The sequence below is a fragment of the Volvox carteri genome (genome assembly GCF_000143455.1).
Source record: "Volvox carteri f. nagariensis unplaced genomic scaffold VOLCAscaffold_14, whole genome shotgun sequence".
Lineage (NCBI taxonomy): Eukaryota > Viridiplantae > Chlorophyta > Chlorophyceae > Chlamydomonadales > Volvocaceae > Volvox > Volvox carteri.
The window spans coordinates 1,778,750-1,796,915 of NW_003307557.1; the positions used below are offsets into that span (position 1 = coordinate 1,778,750).

At 54.7% G+C, this 18,166-nt stretch overlaps 2 protein-coding genes across 2 annotated transcripts; one reads left to right on the forward strand and one right to left on the reverse strand.

Annotated features, from left to right (window-relative positions):
- Positions 1–299: 299 nt before the first annotated feature.
- Positions 300–5,317, forward strand: rfc3 (DNA replication factor C complex subunit 3; the record flags this gene model as incomplete). Its single annotated transcript, XM_002949402.1, has 10 exons — positions 300–317; positions 395–460; positions 619–729; positions 1,452–1,484; positions 2,118–2,285; positions 2,607–2,726; positions 4,059–4,222; positions 4,496–4,640; positions 4,843–4,947; positions 5,180–5,317. The coding sequence occupies 10 exons, from the start codon at positions 300–302 to the stop codon at positions 5,315–5,317; spliced, it is 1,068 nt and encodes a 355-aa protein (XP_002949448.1).
- A 1,385-nt stretch (positions 5,318–6,702) lies between these two features.
- VOLCADRAFT_89914 (uncharacterized protein) lies at positions 6,703–16,738 on the reverse strand (the record flags this gene model as incomplete). Its single annotated transcript, XM_002949502.1, has 6 exons — positions 6,703–6,786; positions 7,205–8,013; positions 8,326–8,530; positions 10,485–11,846; positions 14,903–16,156; positions 16,496–16,738. Coding segments are annotated over 6 exons (3,957 nt in total), but the record flags the coding sequence as incomplete, so codon positions are not given.
- Between the last annotated feature and the right edge of the window lie 1,428 nt (positions 16,739–18,166).

The following is an 18,166-nucleotide window of genomic DNA, read 5'->3' on the forward strand; positions in this document are numbered from 1 at the left end:
GTTGAAACGATCTATATCTGGAAGCTTTCCGCACAGGAGGTGGACCCGCCGGGTCTCGTTCACCGCTGACGGTACGACGACCGTTACCCTGCCCAACCAGGTTTGCCTCCTTCAACAAAACCTAGTAACTAAACAGCTTTTCCCACGTTGCATGTGCCTGTTTTTGTCTTTAACATAATTGGAGGTCACAATTTGAGTGTTGATTTCAAACGCTTGAAAATTTCACGAGCAGGACTCTTAGGCACAAACGGCAGGATAACCTCCTAGCAGCAAAGCAGGTGTTTTTGGGAGCTAAAAAAATGCTTTGGGTGGACAAGGTAATGATTTATAACGGTTGTGCGCGCCAAAAGTGGGGAAGGAAAAGTTCACCGCTTCGTAATTTACTTTTCTACAGTATCGACCACAAACGTTTGACAAATTCGTCATACACAAGCAGATCGCGGACAATCTTAAGAAATTGGTAGGCGAGGGATTGTGTGCCAGGGACCATAGGGTTCGCACACTGGGCACGCGTCCCGTACTTGAGATTGTTGCTGAAACCTTACAGGCCCCTGGCAGCCTTATGCTGGCCACATGGCCTTAGCTAACACCCCCGACATCCCCCATAAACAACGGCAGGTAGCAGCGGGAGACTTCCCACACACACTTTTCTATGGACCTCCTGGCGCGGGCAAGAAGACGCTGGTTATGGCACTCCTGCGCGCCATCTACGGCCCTGGCGTGGAAAAGGTGCGTGCAGCACCCGCTGTGCCTTCTTGCAGCTCCGGGGAGCTACTGCGGCCCCAACCTCTGTCCGGCGTCGACCCGGAGGCTGCTGCCTGTATCTAAGCTAAGAGGCTTGGATGAGTGTTTCTTATTTGCAATCCCACAGCGGGCTTTATGCTTCAAACCCAAATTGCCAGCCGGTCGACAAGAGCAAGTTGTAACCATGTACGGTAAAAAGGACGGCTACTTGTAGCAGTTTGTGCTACAAAGGGACACCTTCAACGTCACACGCATAGCGACCAGCCAGCCTGTGCGTGTCACATTTGCATGACAAGGGCCCAGCGATCTGGGTCACATGCACCTGGACCCCATGTTTCTTTCGGAGCAACATGGCTTATCCGTGCGTTGAATGGATGCCAAACAAGATGCCGGAGGCGTCGGATATGTTAAAAAGGATGCCTTGTGCACGGCTTGAGTACGCTTGGGCGAAATGTAAGTAAAGGGCAAAACACGCAGCTGCCATCTTATCGAGCAAAACCAGTAAGTTAGGAGCCCAGGGGAGTGCAGCATCAAACGAGAAATGGAGCCCCTGGTCGGTGGTACTCTGATCCCTGCCCACTTTGTGCACACACGGTACATAGCGGACAGCCCCTTTGCCCGCCTACCGAAACAACGTCCTGACGGACCCACCCTGCAAGCCACCTGACTGATGTGCTTTTGCATACCGGCGGCCCGCTCGTCCGCAGATCCGAGTGGAGACCAAACCATGGCAGATTGAGGTGGGTCATGTCTCATATGTGCGTGTATGACGGTGGGGACATGTACATGTAGACTATGTGCGTGGAGGGCGCTGGAAATGCTGAGTTAGGCTGGAAATGCTGTGCGTGAAGGAGACGAGGGAGATTGGGCTTGTGGAATGCTACGTCTTCCCGCATCCCGTTTATGACAGGACGGAGGGAGAACACGTAGCATGTGGCCTGGGCACATGTCTTCGTCAACACCGTGCACCGTGAAGCTTTTTCGGGGTTGTGGTTTCGGGGTTGTGTGATGGACAGTGATTTTTCACACCACGTGGGATTCTGGGGCATGCAGCAACCCCCACCGGCCCGTGGTAAGGCGGATGCGGTCCAGGCCGCGCGAAGGGTCCCGGCGGCGAGGCCTGAGGCGGAGGCTCGAGATCCTGCCAGAGAGCTATGGTTGAGCTGTGTCAAAACTTTGCCAGGGTTTTAGGAAGTCTGGGCATCCTTGGACCAGTTCTTGGAAAGCGCTATGGACCAAAGGCACGGTACGACCTGGCTGGTGCAATGGTTTGCATGTCTTGCCTGGTTACCCAGTACCCGCAAACCTTCGCACACCACACCACACCACACCTTAGCGCCTTCACACTCAGGGCATTTCCTGCGTTGATGCAGTTGCCCAGCCGCAAGCTTGAGGTGGAGCTTACGACCATTTCCTCCAGCTACCATTTGGAGCTCAATCCCTCGGATGTGGGCAACAACGACCGCTACGTGGTGCAGGAGATTATCAAAGACATGGCAAGGAACAGGCCGCTGGGGGTGGATGGGAACAAGGGCTTTAAGGTGAGCGGGGGCCGGTCCGCTGTGGAGTAGATCTGGAGGAGGAGAGAGCTGGGCGGAGGAAGAGCGGGACGCGGATGTAAATCACACGACGCTTAACTGTTTCACGCGGCCATGCCCCGTCATATCATGTTGAGGATCATCTCCGCCTCCCTCGTACGCAATTGATGTTCCTCTCACTTCTATCCTGCTCTTTTGCCATCCCGTCCATCCCAGCCTCAGCCGGGTAGTAAGTACCCAGAGTTCCTGTCCCAATCGTCCTGGCCTGAAACTTCCACCTTTAGTCTGGATTTCACTTTCACATCCAACCACCATTGCTGCTAGGTCCTGGTGCTCAATGAGGTGGACCGGCTGAGCAGGGAAGCCCAACAAGGCCTCCGTCGTACCATGGAGAAGTACTCGTCTGCCTGCCGCATCGTCATGGTCTGCAACAACATCTCAAAGGTAAAGAGGTGCGGGCGCGGGTCGGTGTGGGACCGGGCCAGTGGTTGGGGGGGGCCACGGGATGCGCTGGGTTGTGTGTGTGTGTGTTGCATGTTACATGGTCGTGGGTTGCGTTCCCCGTACCTGCAAACCGCCCAATACGAGCCGAGGGCTCAAGGGCTGCCAGATTGCCTATAAGCACCATCGTACCTCGCACTTCAGACAAAGCAAGTGATAAAGGATACTAGCGACCAAAGGGAACGATAGCGTTGCGGTGGGACCAGATACGTTCCAGTATCCTTGCCAGGCGTTCAGGTTCCCACTTCATAGCGTCCTTCATATGCTCAAAGCGTAGGATATCCATATCAGATCTGATTTTGTCGTACACCGGACAGTCCGACAAAATGTGCTTTTCACCTTCATTATGGCTATCAGTGCCGCAGCAAGGGCATACTCGCTCCTCCCTAGGTATATAACGCCGTCCCTTGCGCGCTCTGTTAACCGCCAATGCCCAACAGCAAAGCCTAAACTGCATAAGCTTGCGATTCGCTGAACGCGGGATAAACATTGTGATGTGCGGGAGCACCTCCTTCCTGCCCGCTTGTTCGGCCGCTAGACCCATCCAATACTTCGCCATGTGAATTCCTGGTTGCTTGCCGTCCGACGGATACACGTCTGGTTGGACATCTAGACGCGTGTGCTTCCAACCACTCACCAATCGGTCCTTGAACTCCAATACAACACCTCCTGGCAATGGCCTGTTCATCATCCATTCCACTCGTTCGTCTACCTCGTGTAGCCCTTGCGGGGCCTCTTTCCATACGTCGTGCCCCAGAAAACGTAGAAAACGAAGGAGTAGTGCCCCCCATCCGGCCCCTTCGGGGTTGGAGATGGATTCTAGGACCTCCTGTCGCAAAACTTGGTGTGCCGCAGACCCACGCTGTCAACGGACACCAAAACCTCACAACCTGTTCGATAACGTGGTAGTGTAGGGGTAGCCGCGACAATTCAGCGAACAGGAGGCGATGCGTTGGTCTGGCAGCTCCCACAATTTGCCGCGTGAACTATATCTGAAGCTGGACCGCTCCGTCCTTTAGGCATGCCTCAAAGGTTACTCGCATCACTCCGCCTCCTGAGCCTGTCCAAGACCTCAGCTAGCATAAACGGCCCCCACGCTTGTTGTGTGGTTTATGTCAACAGCCGCGTTCAGGAGTTAGTCCCCGCATGTGGGGCACATTGCTCGATTTGCGTGGAAACGTGCCGTGTTTATACATTTTGTGCATATGCAAACCTTCTCAGTTTTTGTTTCTTTCCAAGAACAAAAACGGTTCGTCCATGTCATGATCATGGCAGGTGATGGAGCCGGTGCGGTCCCGGTGCTTGTGTGTACGGGTGGCAGCGCCCACGGACGACCAAATGATGGAAGTGCTGGCGGGGGTCGCCAAAAAGGAGAACCTCACGCTGCCGCCCGTGTTCGCAGCGCGACTGGTGGACTACGCGTCGCGGAGTATGCGTCGGTGAGGTGGCAGGGTGCTTCGTTAGCTACGCAAGTTTCAATGGAGTCTTTACCGCCCTATGTCCTCAGATTTTCTTTCTCAGCTCACTCACTTCGGGTTCCATATTGCCAGGGATTGGTGCTTGCTTTTTGCGTTTTGGAGGCTTAAAATGTTTCCTTTCGATGTTCCCGTTGCTAACGACATTTAATGTTGACAAAGCTGACACTGCTGCTGCTGCTGACGCTGTCGCTGTCATCGCTGCTGTTGTTAATGGTGTTGATAATGGTGGTGCAGCGCTTTGCTGGCTTTGGAGGTCTGCAAGGTGGAACGCTACCCATTTGGTGACGACCAGGAGCCCAACCGGGCAGACTGGGAGCTGTACATTGCAGAGGTCGCCAAGAACATCCTGGAAGAGCAGTCGCCAAAGCAACTCTTCCTGGTGAATTGGGCCTCTAGAGGGCTGCGACTATGCGGGAGTAACAGACAGGACATGAATTGGCAGCACGCAGCTGCAGCGCGATGGAAAAGGGTGTTGGATAGCTAAAGATTGCACGGTGGTGCTAAGGGGACGGGGCCTACGGTTTGGGGAAGGCCTAATGGCGACAATTTTAAACTGTGATTATGGCCTCCCAAAAACACAGGTTCGTGGCAAGCTGTACGAGCTACTGGCTAGCTGCGTTCCGCCGGAGCTCATTATCCGGCAACTGATGTTGGAGCTGTTGAAGAATGTGGATGATGAGGTCAAGGTGGGAGGGCATTGTTCCCCGGTTGTTGTCCCTTAGGCATGGCGTGTCGGTGCATGACATTGCAGTTGAGCATCATGGGGCTGTAATGGGGCACACACGATAGGCAGCGGTTCGGACAAGCAGGTCCGCTGAGGTTTGAGAATTGCACCTAATGTTCATGTCGAGGTAATATCTGCTTGTGTGGACCATCATGCCAATCCACGTTTCTCGTACTGATCGTTTTTTGCGGCAGGTTGAGACAGTCCAGCAAGCGGCGATATTCGAGCAGCGATTACAAGAAGGCGCCAAGGCCATTTTCCATTTAGAAGCGTTTGTGGCCAAAGTCATGAGCGTCGTCAAGAACTACATGGTGTCACGCGGGTTGGCATGATCCTCCTTCGGCTTCCGGGGTGCATCCATGTGACGCTTTGCGCTGTTAACGTTCGTATTGATGTACGGCAAGCCTCCGCTTAGGCCTGATATCGTCCATCCGTATCGTTGCTCTGTAGTGGCTAGGGCTGGGTGGACAGGCTTGCCATGCTGCTGAAATATAGCGTCTCAGGTGGGGTGTTATGCCACAGTATCGCTTTGGAGATCGCTGCTGGTGGAGTTGTACATGTGGACATGGGCTGATGACGCATAGTAGACTGTACGGCAATCAATGTAGACCAAGTGGGCGCCATGAAAAGCAACATTCTATTAGCACAAGTAACCTATTGTAATAGTTATTACCCACTATCACGGGCCAGGACGTTGTTGAGACAACAGCTGTTACCCGCGATGGGACTCAATGTCTTCGGGCCATCATCGATAGTAGATAGACCGGACAGTTCCTAACACTACTCGCGAAATTCTAGTTCGGCCAGTACTCCATAATCGCTTTGACTCGCGTCTCTCTAAATTTGTAACCCAGCTTGCAGTAGGGCTTCCTAATACCCTTGTCTGCGGCGGATAGCACATGTGTCTGACTTTACGCGCCAACCGCTGCACACCTCGCAGGCCATATCCATGCACTTATTCCTCCTTCACACGACGCATGGCTGTTTAGCAAAGCCATCAAGTACTTCATAAATAAGCCAGCCTAGGATTCACGCTCTCGGCAGGATCAAGTTGCTTTCTCTGAGCAGGTAGCCACACAATTCAATCCTGTTCAATCCTGTTCAATCGACACACCGCACGGTCGCCTTCCCGCGCCCTGCTTCCTACTTACTATTATCTGACGCCGTGGTACTCAAACGCTAAAAACGTACTCAACATACTCAACTGCCTAGCGCCCATACAACCGCTAGATCAACGAAAGGAACATGCAAGTTCAACATGCAACAGGATTTGCATGCATAAGTCACTAGTAAGACCACCGTAGAGGCCAGTGAGGCAGCGTGAAAGCCCAAAAATAAAACTTAGGCTACGCGACAACATTGCACTTATCGCTCTGTATTGCGAACAGTCAGACACCCAAAATGATTACGAGCCTTTGCTAGCGGGTCACGTGGAATCATGCAAAGAAGAAATGCTCACACAAAATGCCCAGACAAGCCCTGCACTTGCGTGCGTGCGCTAAGACGTTTAAACCAACATCTCTTAACGTCGCCCTGCCGTATGGCCCAACACAGTTGATTGAGCTACAGCAGCCACTATCCTCCGTGGCCGTCCTTCTGCTGCTACAGTCCCCGCTTTCGTCAGTGGTTGTGTAACGGAAACAACTGCAATGCACCTGCTATGATACATGGAACCACGGGATAGCAACGCCACAAACACGCAAGCATCGCCTCCTACCTCGGCCCGTAATACATTAGTTTGGACACTCCTGCCTGCGCCACCAAACCAGACCTCCCACACCAAGTACCCATGATACAAAGCCTGCAAAAGCAACAATGCATAATCAATAACAAGTGACCACCCGCCATTTCCTGGTTTGTTCTCACCTCTCACCAGCCCAATTAACTGCAAATTGCGCGCCTTAGGGAGTCCCGTGCAGCGTAAGCGTTCCGCTAACCTTGCAATCGAGCAGGTACCGCGCCCAGGCTGCCAGGGGACTACGGCTCTCGGCCCCACCGATGCCGGCCACTTGCTGCTGCTGCAGCACCTGCTGTTGCTGCCGCTGCTGCTGCCGCAGCTGTGGCCGCTGCTGCTGCGGCTGCTGCCGTTGCGCCGAAGGCGGCAGCGCCAAGTCCCATCGCATGCCGACCCAGATCATATCGCCGCGGCAGCCCTTCTTCACGACCTGAAAGCTGCTCTGCTGGGCCCCAGCGTCAAGGGTCCTGCCCTGCACCCGCACCACCGCAGTCACGGGCACGTGGGTCCACAAACCGCACGGCCTGCTGAGCCGAGATCCAGGGATAGCGAGTGCTGCGGGTAGCTCGCAATGCAAGCTGAGCGCCGCGTTCATATCCTCCCCCACTAACGGAATACAGAGTCGCCATGAGAAGCCGTAACCCATAAAGCTGCTCACGTTACCCGCAAAGGTGCAAGCCGTGGTAGCCCGCGCGCAGCTGGGTGACAGTGCTCCAGCGTCGCTTCGCAACAGCAGCAGCTCTTGTTCCGGGACGTGCCAGGGGAACACGAGGCCGGTGGTTGGGACGCACATGCGTCGGCGCGAGAGCGACAGGGCCACAAAAATGTGCGCAGGAAGGTCGGACAAGAAAACGAGCTCCTTGCGTTCCCATTCTGGAAGGTCTGTCAGTTTGGCGATGAAGGCTGCCTGCATCACGTCGACTGGGAACCAGCCGGCGGGCCCGTCTTGGCTCTTCTCGTGATCCGCCGCGAGCGCCGGCAAGACAAGGCTGAGATACGGTGGACTAAGGAAAGCCAATCGGACGGTACGGCAAAGCCGCCGGCGGGATTCGGCGTCGGTTTTATCATAATTTGCCTCCATCCATGTGGCCAGCAGTAGCAGAATGGTGGACTCGCAGTCGGTGCCGAAATCGTCTGACGAGAGCAGCGCCTCCACGGCGACAGCAGGCAGCGCCAGCAGCTGCTGCTTCAAAGGTATTGTGTTTAGAGTTTTCAATGCGTCACTGAAGTGGGATACCAACATCGGCTTCGCGGTGTTAAGGACGGTTGCAAAGCTGGGCTCCGCCTCAACGTCTGGCCATAGCGCATCATTTAGGTATAGATCCACAGCCTCGGGCAACTCGCCCGTGTCCCTGAAGCCGCTGGTGCCTGCCTGCCTGCTGTTGGTGCCGTGGCTGCTGCGGTGACAACTACTGACGTCACCGCCGGTGCTATTGCTACTGCTGTCGCTGCTAGTTGTGGTGCTGCTGCTTTTGGGGGTTCCGACGCCCTTTAGGATACGAACGAGCGCCTCGTCGCAGGCGGCAGTACAGCCGTTGACCTGTAGGTACGCACCCTGTCGCCGCACTCCAAGCACATCACAAATACTGCCCGCGGTCACCTCACCGGTATAGGCGAAGCGGACGGCGTCGCGAGCGCTGGGAACTTCCGCCTGGCTGCCCAAGGGGATGAAGAAGGTGGGCAGACCGCTGTGAGCCGAAAGGGCCCCCTGCTGCTGTCCACAGGAAGCCGGGGATTCCGTTTTTGATCTAGCCCCCATGTGCTGTGCCGACTGCAGTCGAAGCAGAGGAGGCGTCTGCTTAACATCCGTCTGCACCAGGGTGTCGTCCGGGGGAAGGGCAACCGACGACGAGGCGGTCGAAACATTATCCTCAATTGAAGGTACATGATCAGGTGTGGTTGGCGTGTGCAGCAGTTCCGGCCTGTGCTTGCCCCAGCGCTCGAACTACAGAAATTTATGAAAGGATTATGTTAACAGCGAGTTGGCCCGGAAATATTACAGATATTTAAATTCCTTACTTCAACTGCGAACCGATCTGATGCATAGCGCAGTATCCAGGAGTGAGCTGGCAGAGGGTCGCCGAGGACAAGCCGACGGCTGGCATTCTTTCCAAGCCGCTTTTGCTCACAGGTTAAGATACCTGTCTCTTGATAGAACACGATAAGCATGTCAGCATCCCGTCCAGAGGAAAAGAGCGATGCTATTGTCCTTGCCACATGTTGATTGATGCTAGCCGTCATTGGACAAATACGATGAAGGCTGTGTCTTCTGTATCATCGACTGATCATTCTGAGCTTCTAACTTGAAATTTACTTAGGATTGGGAAGATGGATGTGACCGACGTTGCTGTGCGTTGCACGGCAGTTATGCATAACAGCTGAGCTAGGCTGAGCTCTCCTCCAATTGATCCCTTAATTTCCCTTCAAGGATTTGCAAATTTCTCTCAGTTCGTTATACTGTCATGCCCCTGGTTTCACCTAGTTAAGTCTACCTGAGGGATAAGGAGGACCGCTTGGACCACGCCCGTACTAAACCAACGTTACTTGTCATAAGGTTCGGGTCCGCATAGCGCACGAACCAAGTCAATCAACAAAAGGAAGGCAAAGATTCCTCAGGCTTAGGTTTGTTTTTATGAGGTTGATTCTCGGTCAAAACACGAGAATTTAATCAAAGTGCGCTCATCACGATTGCCCAACCTTGCAGTTGTCTGCGCGCATTGTAGCAGCAACAAGTTATGTGGTGAGAATTCCTAAGAGCATTTCCCTAACATTCTAAAATGTGCAAAGCAAGCCAGGAACCGGAAGTTGCCAGGAGCTTGCCAGGGTCACGAAAGGACAGTAGGCTACCAAAGACCCTGCGCCAGGAACCCCAAGCTAGCCGGTCATCAGCCACAACCCTGGCACTGCCCTTCAACGAGCTACATACCTGCATACCATTAACACCCATGGAGGCTTTGAAAGCTTGTCCACCATATCTGCCGAATGCATGCAGCGGCACGCAGCGGCAAGGTCCAGAGACGTTTGCTGAACTGTCCAACCGTAAGAGTGATGCGAAGCGAAATCCCATGAAGTGTACGAAGAATAACGTGAACACTCACTCACTTCTCTTCAGTCAAGAGGTTACGACATGTATACATAAACTTCTCGAGGACCACCTCAAGTAGCTCGTGGACACCCTTCGCGGGTTTCCTTAGGTCAATCCCGCCTGCAGACAACCTCCTGCCACAAAACAGAGGCTTCTTCAGCTCAACAACAAGAGATCATGCCCGTTCGCACATGCACAATATAAATCATCAGCGCATCCCGCAAGCCACGCCTGCCATATGCCGCTGGTCCGCTGCTTCTTGCCCGCTGGGCAGCTAAAGTCGTCAACCCTCCTCTCGTGACATTCCACACCTCACCACTCGGTTGGCGCCTTCCAAGCAACAACCTTGAACACGCTATGGTACGCTTCCCCCTCCCTGCGGACAACCTTAATCTTGCCGCAGCAGCGTCAGCGTCCCGCTGATCTGGCCGCCGTGCAGATAGTCCGCCCACTTCGCTAGAAGATCACCGCCGATGCTCCCACACCCAGTCCCAGCTGGCCCAGTCCCAGCACCGCTGCTGCCCCCACAACCCCCACCGCCGCCGCCGCCGCGCCTACCGTTCTTCATCCCGCCACCGCCACCACTGCCTCTGCCACTACCGCCACTTCCCGCACCAGCCGCCAAACCCTCCTGATGCCGCAGAAACAGGATCTGTGGCCAGCCAAGGCCCAGCCCCACCTCTAGAAGGTCCTCCGGCCCAAAGCCCACCTCCACGTTACTCAGCCCGGGATGCCGCCGGTGCACCACCAGCCGTGCAACGAACTGCGTTAGCACGCGCGGACCGTCCTTCAGCGCAAGTCGAGACCCGGGGGCGCACATCGCCAGAGGCAAGCCACACCACACGAACAGCCCGGCCGCCGGCGTGCCGCCAGTAATCGCCAGGGAGACCCGCCAGTAGAGTCCCCACGCGGCGACGCTCAGCTCCCCGCACTCAAAGGTGGCGTAGCAACGCCGCGCCGTGCCAGGCTGCGCCTGCAACTGCTGCAGCTGCGCCAACAGCTCCTGTTGGGGAATATGCCAGTGGAAGACCAGGCCCTCGTCCGGGATGCACAAAGGCCTGGGTTCAGGCCGGAGCCAGTGGGAAGAGGAAAATGCCGGGCCGGGTGCGTTTGCTTCCATAAGTTTTCGCCTCTCCGGCAAGGGCGCGTGTATGAAGCCAACGACAAAGGCTGCAACCATGGGGTCGATCGGGAACCAGCCGGCGGGTGCGTCCGGGTCCTTTTCGTAGTCCGCCGCGAGTGCTGGCAGGACCAGGGTGAGGTACGGTCGGCTGAGGTGCGCAAGTCGTACAGTACGGCACAGCCGTTCCCGGATTTGTGCGTCAATCTTTTCACAGTTGACCCTCATCCACATACCCAGTAGCAGCAGAACGGACGATTCGCTATCAGTCCCAAAGCTGTCTGACGATAGAAGGACCCCCAGTGCTGCAGGAGGCAGCTCTAACAGCTGCTGCTTCAGAGGTGGTGAATTAAGCGCTTTTAATGTATCGCCGAAGTGGGCGATGAAAAGGGGTTTGGCCGCTTCCACGAGGGCGGCGAAGGCCGGCTCTGCATCAAGGTCCGGCCACAGCGCTTCGCACGCGAACAGCTCCAGCGCGGCTGACTCCTGTTGGACCCTGGAAGAGCTGCTGCTGCCATTGCTGAAGTTCTGACTTGCCTGGCCGTTGGCGTCAACTCCACCACGACCGTCACCACCAACGCCGGCACCACTTAATCCGTACAATTCTCCGGAATCGCCTGTCGCGCCCGCCATCAGTTGCGTTCGGACCACCCTGTCGCATGCTTCTACACAACCATAAATCTGCAAGTAGCCTCCCTGACGCCGTATCTCCAGGACTTCCCGAATGCTGTCCGCTGCCACTTGCCCCGTGTATGCGAACTGGATGGCGACTCGGGCGCTGGGGACCTCGTCGGGGCCGCCCAGCGGAATGAGTAGCTGTGGCCAGTCCCTAGAGCATGCCACCGGCAGCGGCGGCGGCGACGACTGCTGTATGGGCTGCACTGGGCCACGTGCGTGATGGGTTGCCAGCGGGGATGGCAGCTGCGTTGCGCGCGGAGGGCGCGGGTCTCTTGGTGGAGTGGGCGGTTGTTTGGCTGGTGCTGCCGGTTCGGCGTCTGTAAATGCATCAAGCTCCCGTTCTGCCGCCAACGAGGACTGCTGCTCTGGCTGCGGCGGCCGCAAGAACGGTGAAGTATCTGCCGTACTTGCTGCAATGTGTCGTGGTTTGTTTTCTTGTGGTGAAGAACGCGGCGGCGTTCCTATCTTTTCCTCCACCACTTGTGTGCATGGGATTTGCAAGACAGTTTCAGGGGCATACGCAACCTCCCCATGGTCTGATATGCGTAGCAGGACGCCAGTAGCCAGATCCTGGGAACCCCAGCGTGCAAGCTGCATGCAACAAGGAAACCGGACATCAAATGCTCAGCTGGCGCGGAACTGTAACCTGCAGCAGGCCGAGGCAAGCTCGCACCTGGGCTGCAAACCTTTCAGAAGCATATCTCAGCACAAACTGATGCGCTGGCATGGGTTCGGCGAGCACCTCTCGCGTGCAAGCTTGCGTTCCGGTGCTGTCCGGCCCAGAGGATTCATTGAAATTATGAGTGCCTGAGCAACTAATCTTCTCTTGACAAAATATAATCTCACAGTCCGAGTCCGTAGTTGAGTTGAACAGTGAGCATATGGCAAGAGCGACGTGGCTGTTACAGCTGCGCAACATGTCTTGCAAATACATGACATGTATGGAATTTAATTTGCTTGTGAACAGTGATGCCACGGAGACCCCAAAACATGGAGTAGGAAATCCGATATGGTTCCAAAGGCGGTTGTTGGCCGTTGTCAGGTCCAATATGGACGCAAGTCCGAGTGGACCTATGTCACTCACCAGGGAGACAGAACCGGAAAGACCTATTGTAAACTCTAGGCGCTCCTACCTCCGCAATAATACAATATACATGAAATTGGAGGAACATGCATGCAACTTTCTGTAGCTGCGTATCCATCCAAGCGGCCAATATGATCGCATAATTCAACGCAAACGCTCATCGTGTGCAAATGCAATACGCTAACGGAGACAATTGGGAGCTCATGATGAGTCCTACATGGCAAGGCTCGCTTCGCTTAGCTAGGCAAGTTGGCAATATGTCGCACCATCGTGGTTTGCTAACAATAGATCAACAACCTTCCCAAAGGCCACCCAAGCAATGTGGCCATATCAACGCACCACCCGTGTCCACCCTACGAGTTGCGTGTCAGCAAGTGAAACCGCAGAAGACGCAGCCGAAGGGTAAGACATGTAGCAATCCAAGGCAGGTCGGACCTGATGCAAATTAACACCCTTTGGAAACGGGCTCAGCCACTGCGCCACTGCGCACCAGGCATGAGTGATATGAATGAATATGTGCTTTCCTCTCCTGGCCCCTTTTAGGAACCTACACCGCAAAGCTCGTGCGACACGTGTCAGAGCCCCCAAGCCCGCGCTCGGCGAATCTTTACATGCTCAACGCGTGCCTGTATGCCCGCTACAGAATCCCTAACCCTGGGTGCCATTCCGCTCTCAAAGACTCATGCATGGTTTCTCGAGGATTGAAAACTTAACTTGTCTCTCATCCTTACATAGCTGAGTAATAAGACGTTACAGCAAATCTCCAGCTCCAGAAAACCTGCACTGCATAACTATTTTTTAACATTTTGCAGTAATTTCTAAACTGGTCCAAACCGGCTATTGCGAGCCACGCACTCCACACCCAGCTGCAAAGTGGCCAACTCTACGTCTGAATAACAAGAAGCACCCACCGCTCTTGTACTGGATTACGCGGGCATCGCTACTCGGTACGAGCTACTGTATGACTGCGTTGAGCAGAGAACAACTTCCTGTCTGTGTGCTTTGAAAAACAAACAAGCAAAATGCTCCGAAACCAATTACATACCGACTCAAATAGCCTTGCACAGTCCTGCGTTGACTGCGGAATGCCTTCCCCTTCTTTTCGGCGTTGCGGAAGCTGACAAACTACTTGCCCACAGGTAAAGCTACAGCATATAACATTTTCCTAATTAGGCTACTCGGATCGCGAAAGTCACGTTACCACGTGCGTTACAGCATTCGGGCCATGTCTACAGAAGAACTACTTAGGCAAAGTCGCCAAGACTTCGTTTCTTTTTGCAACTATACATGAGGTGTCCCGTACCGTATCTCTAATACACATGCAGACCTTGCAAACACTGTATCCTGAAGCAACAGCAAGCACAAAAAACATGACAACCTACACGACACAAGCTAGCCTGCATGCACACACCTGTAACGCATAACATGGCACCCAAACAAACCAGCTTCTCGGCGTCATTAAAGTTGTGGAAGATACATGACTACTGTGTCCTCCAGGTACGCGCAATACCACAATAAGATTGTCGGAACTCATACAACCCTGATAACGGCGCATCCCAACCTAACAAGTAACAAGTTACAAGTGCCGCACGAATGCGGGGGGGTCTGTGGAAGGCGCGGGGGCCCACGGACTGTATATATATATATATAAAGTTGATTACGCCGTACAAACTACAGCGGTCCCAACCTAACGATGGCGGTCCCAACCTAACAGGGCGGCGGCTGCCGCCGAACCGCCGCAATACAACTTGTAGGTTGCCGTAACACCACACCCGCTCACGCTGTCCATACGAAGAAGCTGCAGGAGCACCCGCCAGGGCTGCCCCATGCACGTCTGTGTCAAGTCCACTTAAAAGAAGGCACGTCTCGTCAGTGTCAGAGTTCCTTTGATTGTGCGGCTGTGCGCATGGTCTTCCTGCTGTGCAGCCACCAACGGGTCGGCCGTTACTGGTGCTGAGGCTGCCGCAAAGGCGCCGGGGGGATGTTGCTTCGGCTGCTGCTCCTGCTGCGGCTGTTGCTGTTGCGGCTGTTGCTGTTGCGGCTGTTGCTGTTGCGGCTGTTGCTGTTGCGGCTGTTGCTGTTGCTGTTGCGGCTGTTGCTGCGGCTGTTGCTGCTGCTGCTCTTGCTGCTGCTGCTGCTGCTGCTGGCATAACGGCTGCAACAGCACCTCCACACCGTATAATGTCATACAACCCGTTGGCCAGCCTATCCGCACCTTGTCGATTGGGAGCTCGGGCACAACGCCCTGCATCCTGATCCGTGCCGACACTGGAACGTATGTAGGCAGCAAGTTATTAATCTCGCAGAGTTGAGACCCCGGCACTTCGAATGCGGACGGCAGATTGCAGAACAGATACAGCCCCGAGGTCGGCGCCCCACACTTTCGCACGATGCCCACGCGCCACTCAAGGCCCTGCCAGGTCAACATGTCCTGCTTGACCCAATCAAAAGTGGCGGGTATGCTCTGCGCGCGCCCTGCCACCTGCAGCGGGCCCATCGCGTCCTGCAGCCGCTGCATTTGGATATGCCAGGTACAGGTGAGCCCCAATAATCCAGCTGGAAGGTACTGGCGGCGGGGCACAGCCCTCAGCGATTCCAGCACCCACGAGCTCCTCCCTTGTGCTGCTTCTGAGAGCATGTATCTCCTCTCGACAAATGGAACGCTGGCAAAGTTCGTGACGAAAGCGGCTTCTAGGACCGTGATAGGAAACCATGCCGCCAGGGAGGGCGCCAGGCGCTCATAGTCTGCCGCGAGTGCTGGCAGGATCAGGCTGTGGTACGGCCGGCTGAGGTATGCTAGCCGTACGGTACGACAAAGCCGCCGGCGGGATTCGTCGTCGGTCTTATCGTAATTACACCTCATCCATGTGGCCAGCAGCAGCAGAATGGTGGACTCGCAGTCGGTGCCGAAGTCGTCTGAGGAGAGGAGCGCCTCCACGGCAACAGCAGGCAGCGCCAGCATCTGCTTCCTGAGAGATGCTGTGTTGAGAGTGAGTACTGCATCGCAGAAGTGGGATACGAGGAGCGACTTTGCGGTGTTGACGACTTGGGCGAATGATGGCGTCTGGCCCAGGTCCGGCCACAACACCTGGCAGTGCAGCAGGTCCACAGCTGCGTTCAGCTGGGCAATCTTGACATCATCGGCTACGGTAGGGGCTGCGTACTGGGATAGGCCAGCGGAGGCACTCAGCTTGCGCAGCAGCATCTCATCGCAGGCAGTGACGCAACCGCTCATCTGCAAGTTGTTAGCCTGCCGCCGCACTTCCAGGACTTTCCGAATGCTGTCCGCTGCCACTTCCCCCGTGTATGCGAATCGGATGGCGGCACGGGCGCTGGGGACCTCGTCCGGACTGGCCAGTGGGATTCGTAGCTGCGGCCGGGCGTCTGCTGGTGGTGACGGCACTGAATCTTGTGCAGGGGAATCGGAGCTGACGGAAGGAACAGTGGTGCCCTCACGCCACTGCTCCAGCTGCACGCATGGGTTTGAATGTTGATTAGATGGCTGGAGGGTAACGCGAATAAAAAGGTGTAAAGGTGCGCAGATGCGCAGTGGACGATATCATTTAGTGTCATTTAACCTAGAGCCACCGTGCGTTGCCATCATACACCTCATCGATGGAGGCAAAAGCAACAATCAGCATGCGTTACCCGCGACGTATTAAGGATGTAATGTTTGCTGTGATAGTGTTGGACAATTGCGTTTGCGTACACTTTTGTTTTCAGTTCGTAGCGGTCGCCAACCCTAAGTAAAGTCTTCCTCAGGTTTACATGGCCCAGGAGCACCTGGAGTCCTAACGCGCTAGCATACCTTCGCCGCGAATCGTTCTGACGCAAGGCGCAGGACCATGCAGTGAGCAGGAATTGGGTTGCCGAAAATCTCTTCAGCGAGTTCCTCGGACGGCCCAGCAGCCGTGGATTCATAGCTTAGTTCACGGCGCGGCCGCTTTGGAGCGTTTTCATCGCGACAGAAGATGATGGTGCAATCCGAGTTGCGCACAGACCCGAAGAATTTTGCTAGGTCCCTTCGGAGGCCTTTGTTTTTGCTGTCCATAGCTCTAGCTACTGCCGCAGCAGCCTTTCGCAGCTAGCCTGGTCCAGTCTCAATAAATGATGAACTTATTGCAGTTATTGATGCTGTCGCTGCTTACCTAATGCAAGAAAGTGTTGTAGTCGAGCGGTCACTATATTGTCTAAATATTTTCATCAGCATGGTTTGCATATGGCAATTGACAGGTGCGAGTTCGTTGCACAAGACATATGAGCCCCTCATCACCCTTCGTGCGTTATGCGGACTTATCCAAGGGTGCCGGACTGTGATGTGACCGTTACGCGCGACGTCGTACGTATGGAATTCGAGACATAGCTATCTCCTTCGCTACTCCATCTTGCGACCAATACTATGAAGTATTAACACATGGTTGTGCCATTAAGTGCGAGTGGCGCGCAAGCTGTGCCGCTTCTGACCGTCCAATAAAGGTTGGCCATGCCACGGCTGAAATTCATGCGATGATAACGCATTTGTACGATCCTGATCATTACAAACAATTCTGCCACGTTTCACATGTGCATCGCTTTGTATTGTCGACCCATCCCATGATGAATTATGGTTGATGGCGTTTTGGCAGTTTCTTGTCTTCTCTCGCGATGAGAAGCGTATGAAGGTTTCTATGCACGCCACCTGCTTGTATTTCCCTGTAACGTTCTACCTTGCTATTTCTGTGACAGTCCTTTTGCAAAACAAGCCAGAACTTTTGGCTCGCACGTACCAAGGGCAAAATTTATTAGAATTAAAGCTCCTTCCAAAGCCGATTGGTATAGAACCAAGCATGTTAGGTTTGAGCTTCAGTAATAATCTTCTCCGTTACGGTTATATGAACGGCAACAATAGTCCGCTCCGTACGGCAGCTAGGATCGCGGAGTACGGTACTCCGAGTACCAAGGCGAAGGCACCTGTGAATGTCGGGATGACCTCAGATTTACCGGTTGCTACCGTATACCGGTATACCGGCTGCTCCGTATCGGGTTTGTAACTGAAAAGGTTTAGGTGATACGGCTCTTCCAAGACGGTCGAACAATACTGTGGCGGTCCGAAAAAGTCAGACCAAGGCATAATAGCTTCAATAACGTGTAAGCGCTCTCTAACTTGATATTAACCCTGCTACTTTCTGCTCTGGTGCCTGCTGTCCTGCTCAATTCCATTGCACCGAGCGAGGTTTACCATGGTGAAGCGTTTCCCTGTATCTTTTCGGGAATTCCAGACCTTGGCGTATCCTTGCTTTGCCTTTCGTCCGACCGCCTCCCTCCTCCGCTCGCCGTTCGCCCTCTTGGCGCGTGCGTCAATTTTCGCTGGACAGCTTCGCCGGCTTTGCCAACGCACCGTGCCCAGATGGGTTGAGCACGGTTACGGACGACTGTTCCCACGACTTCTAGGACTGTGCATGCAGCTGTGCAAGGTTTTAGAGCAAAATTGACACAGATG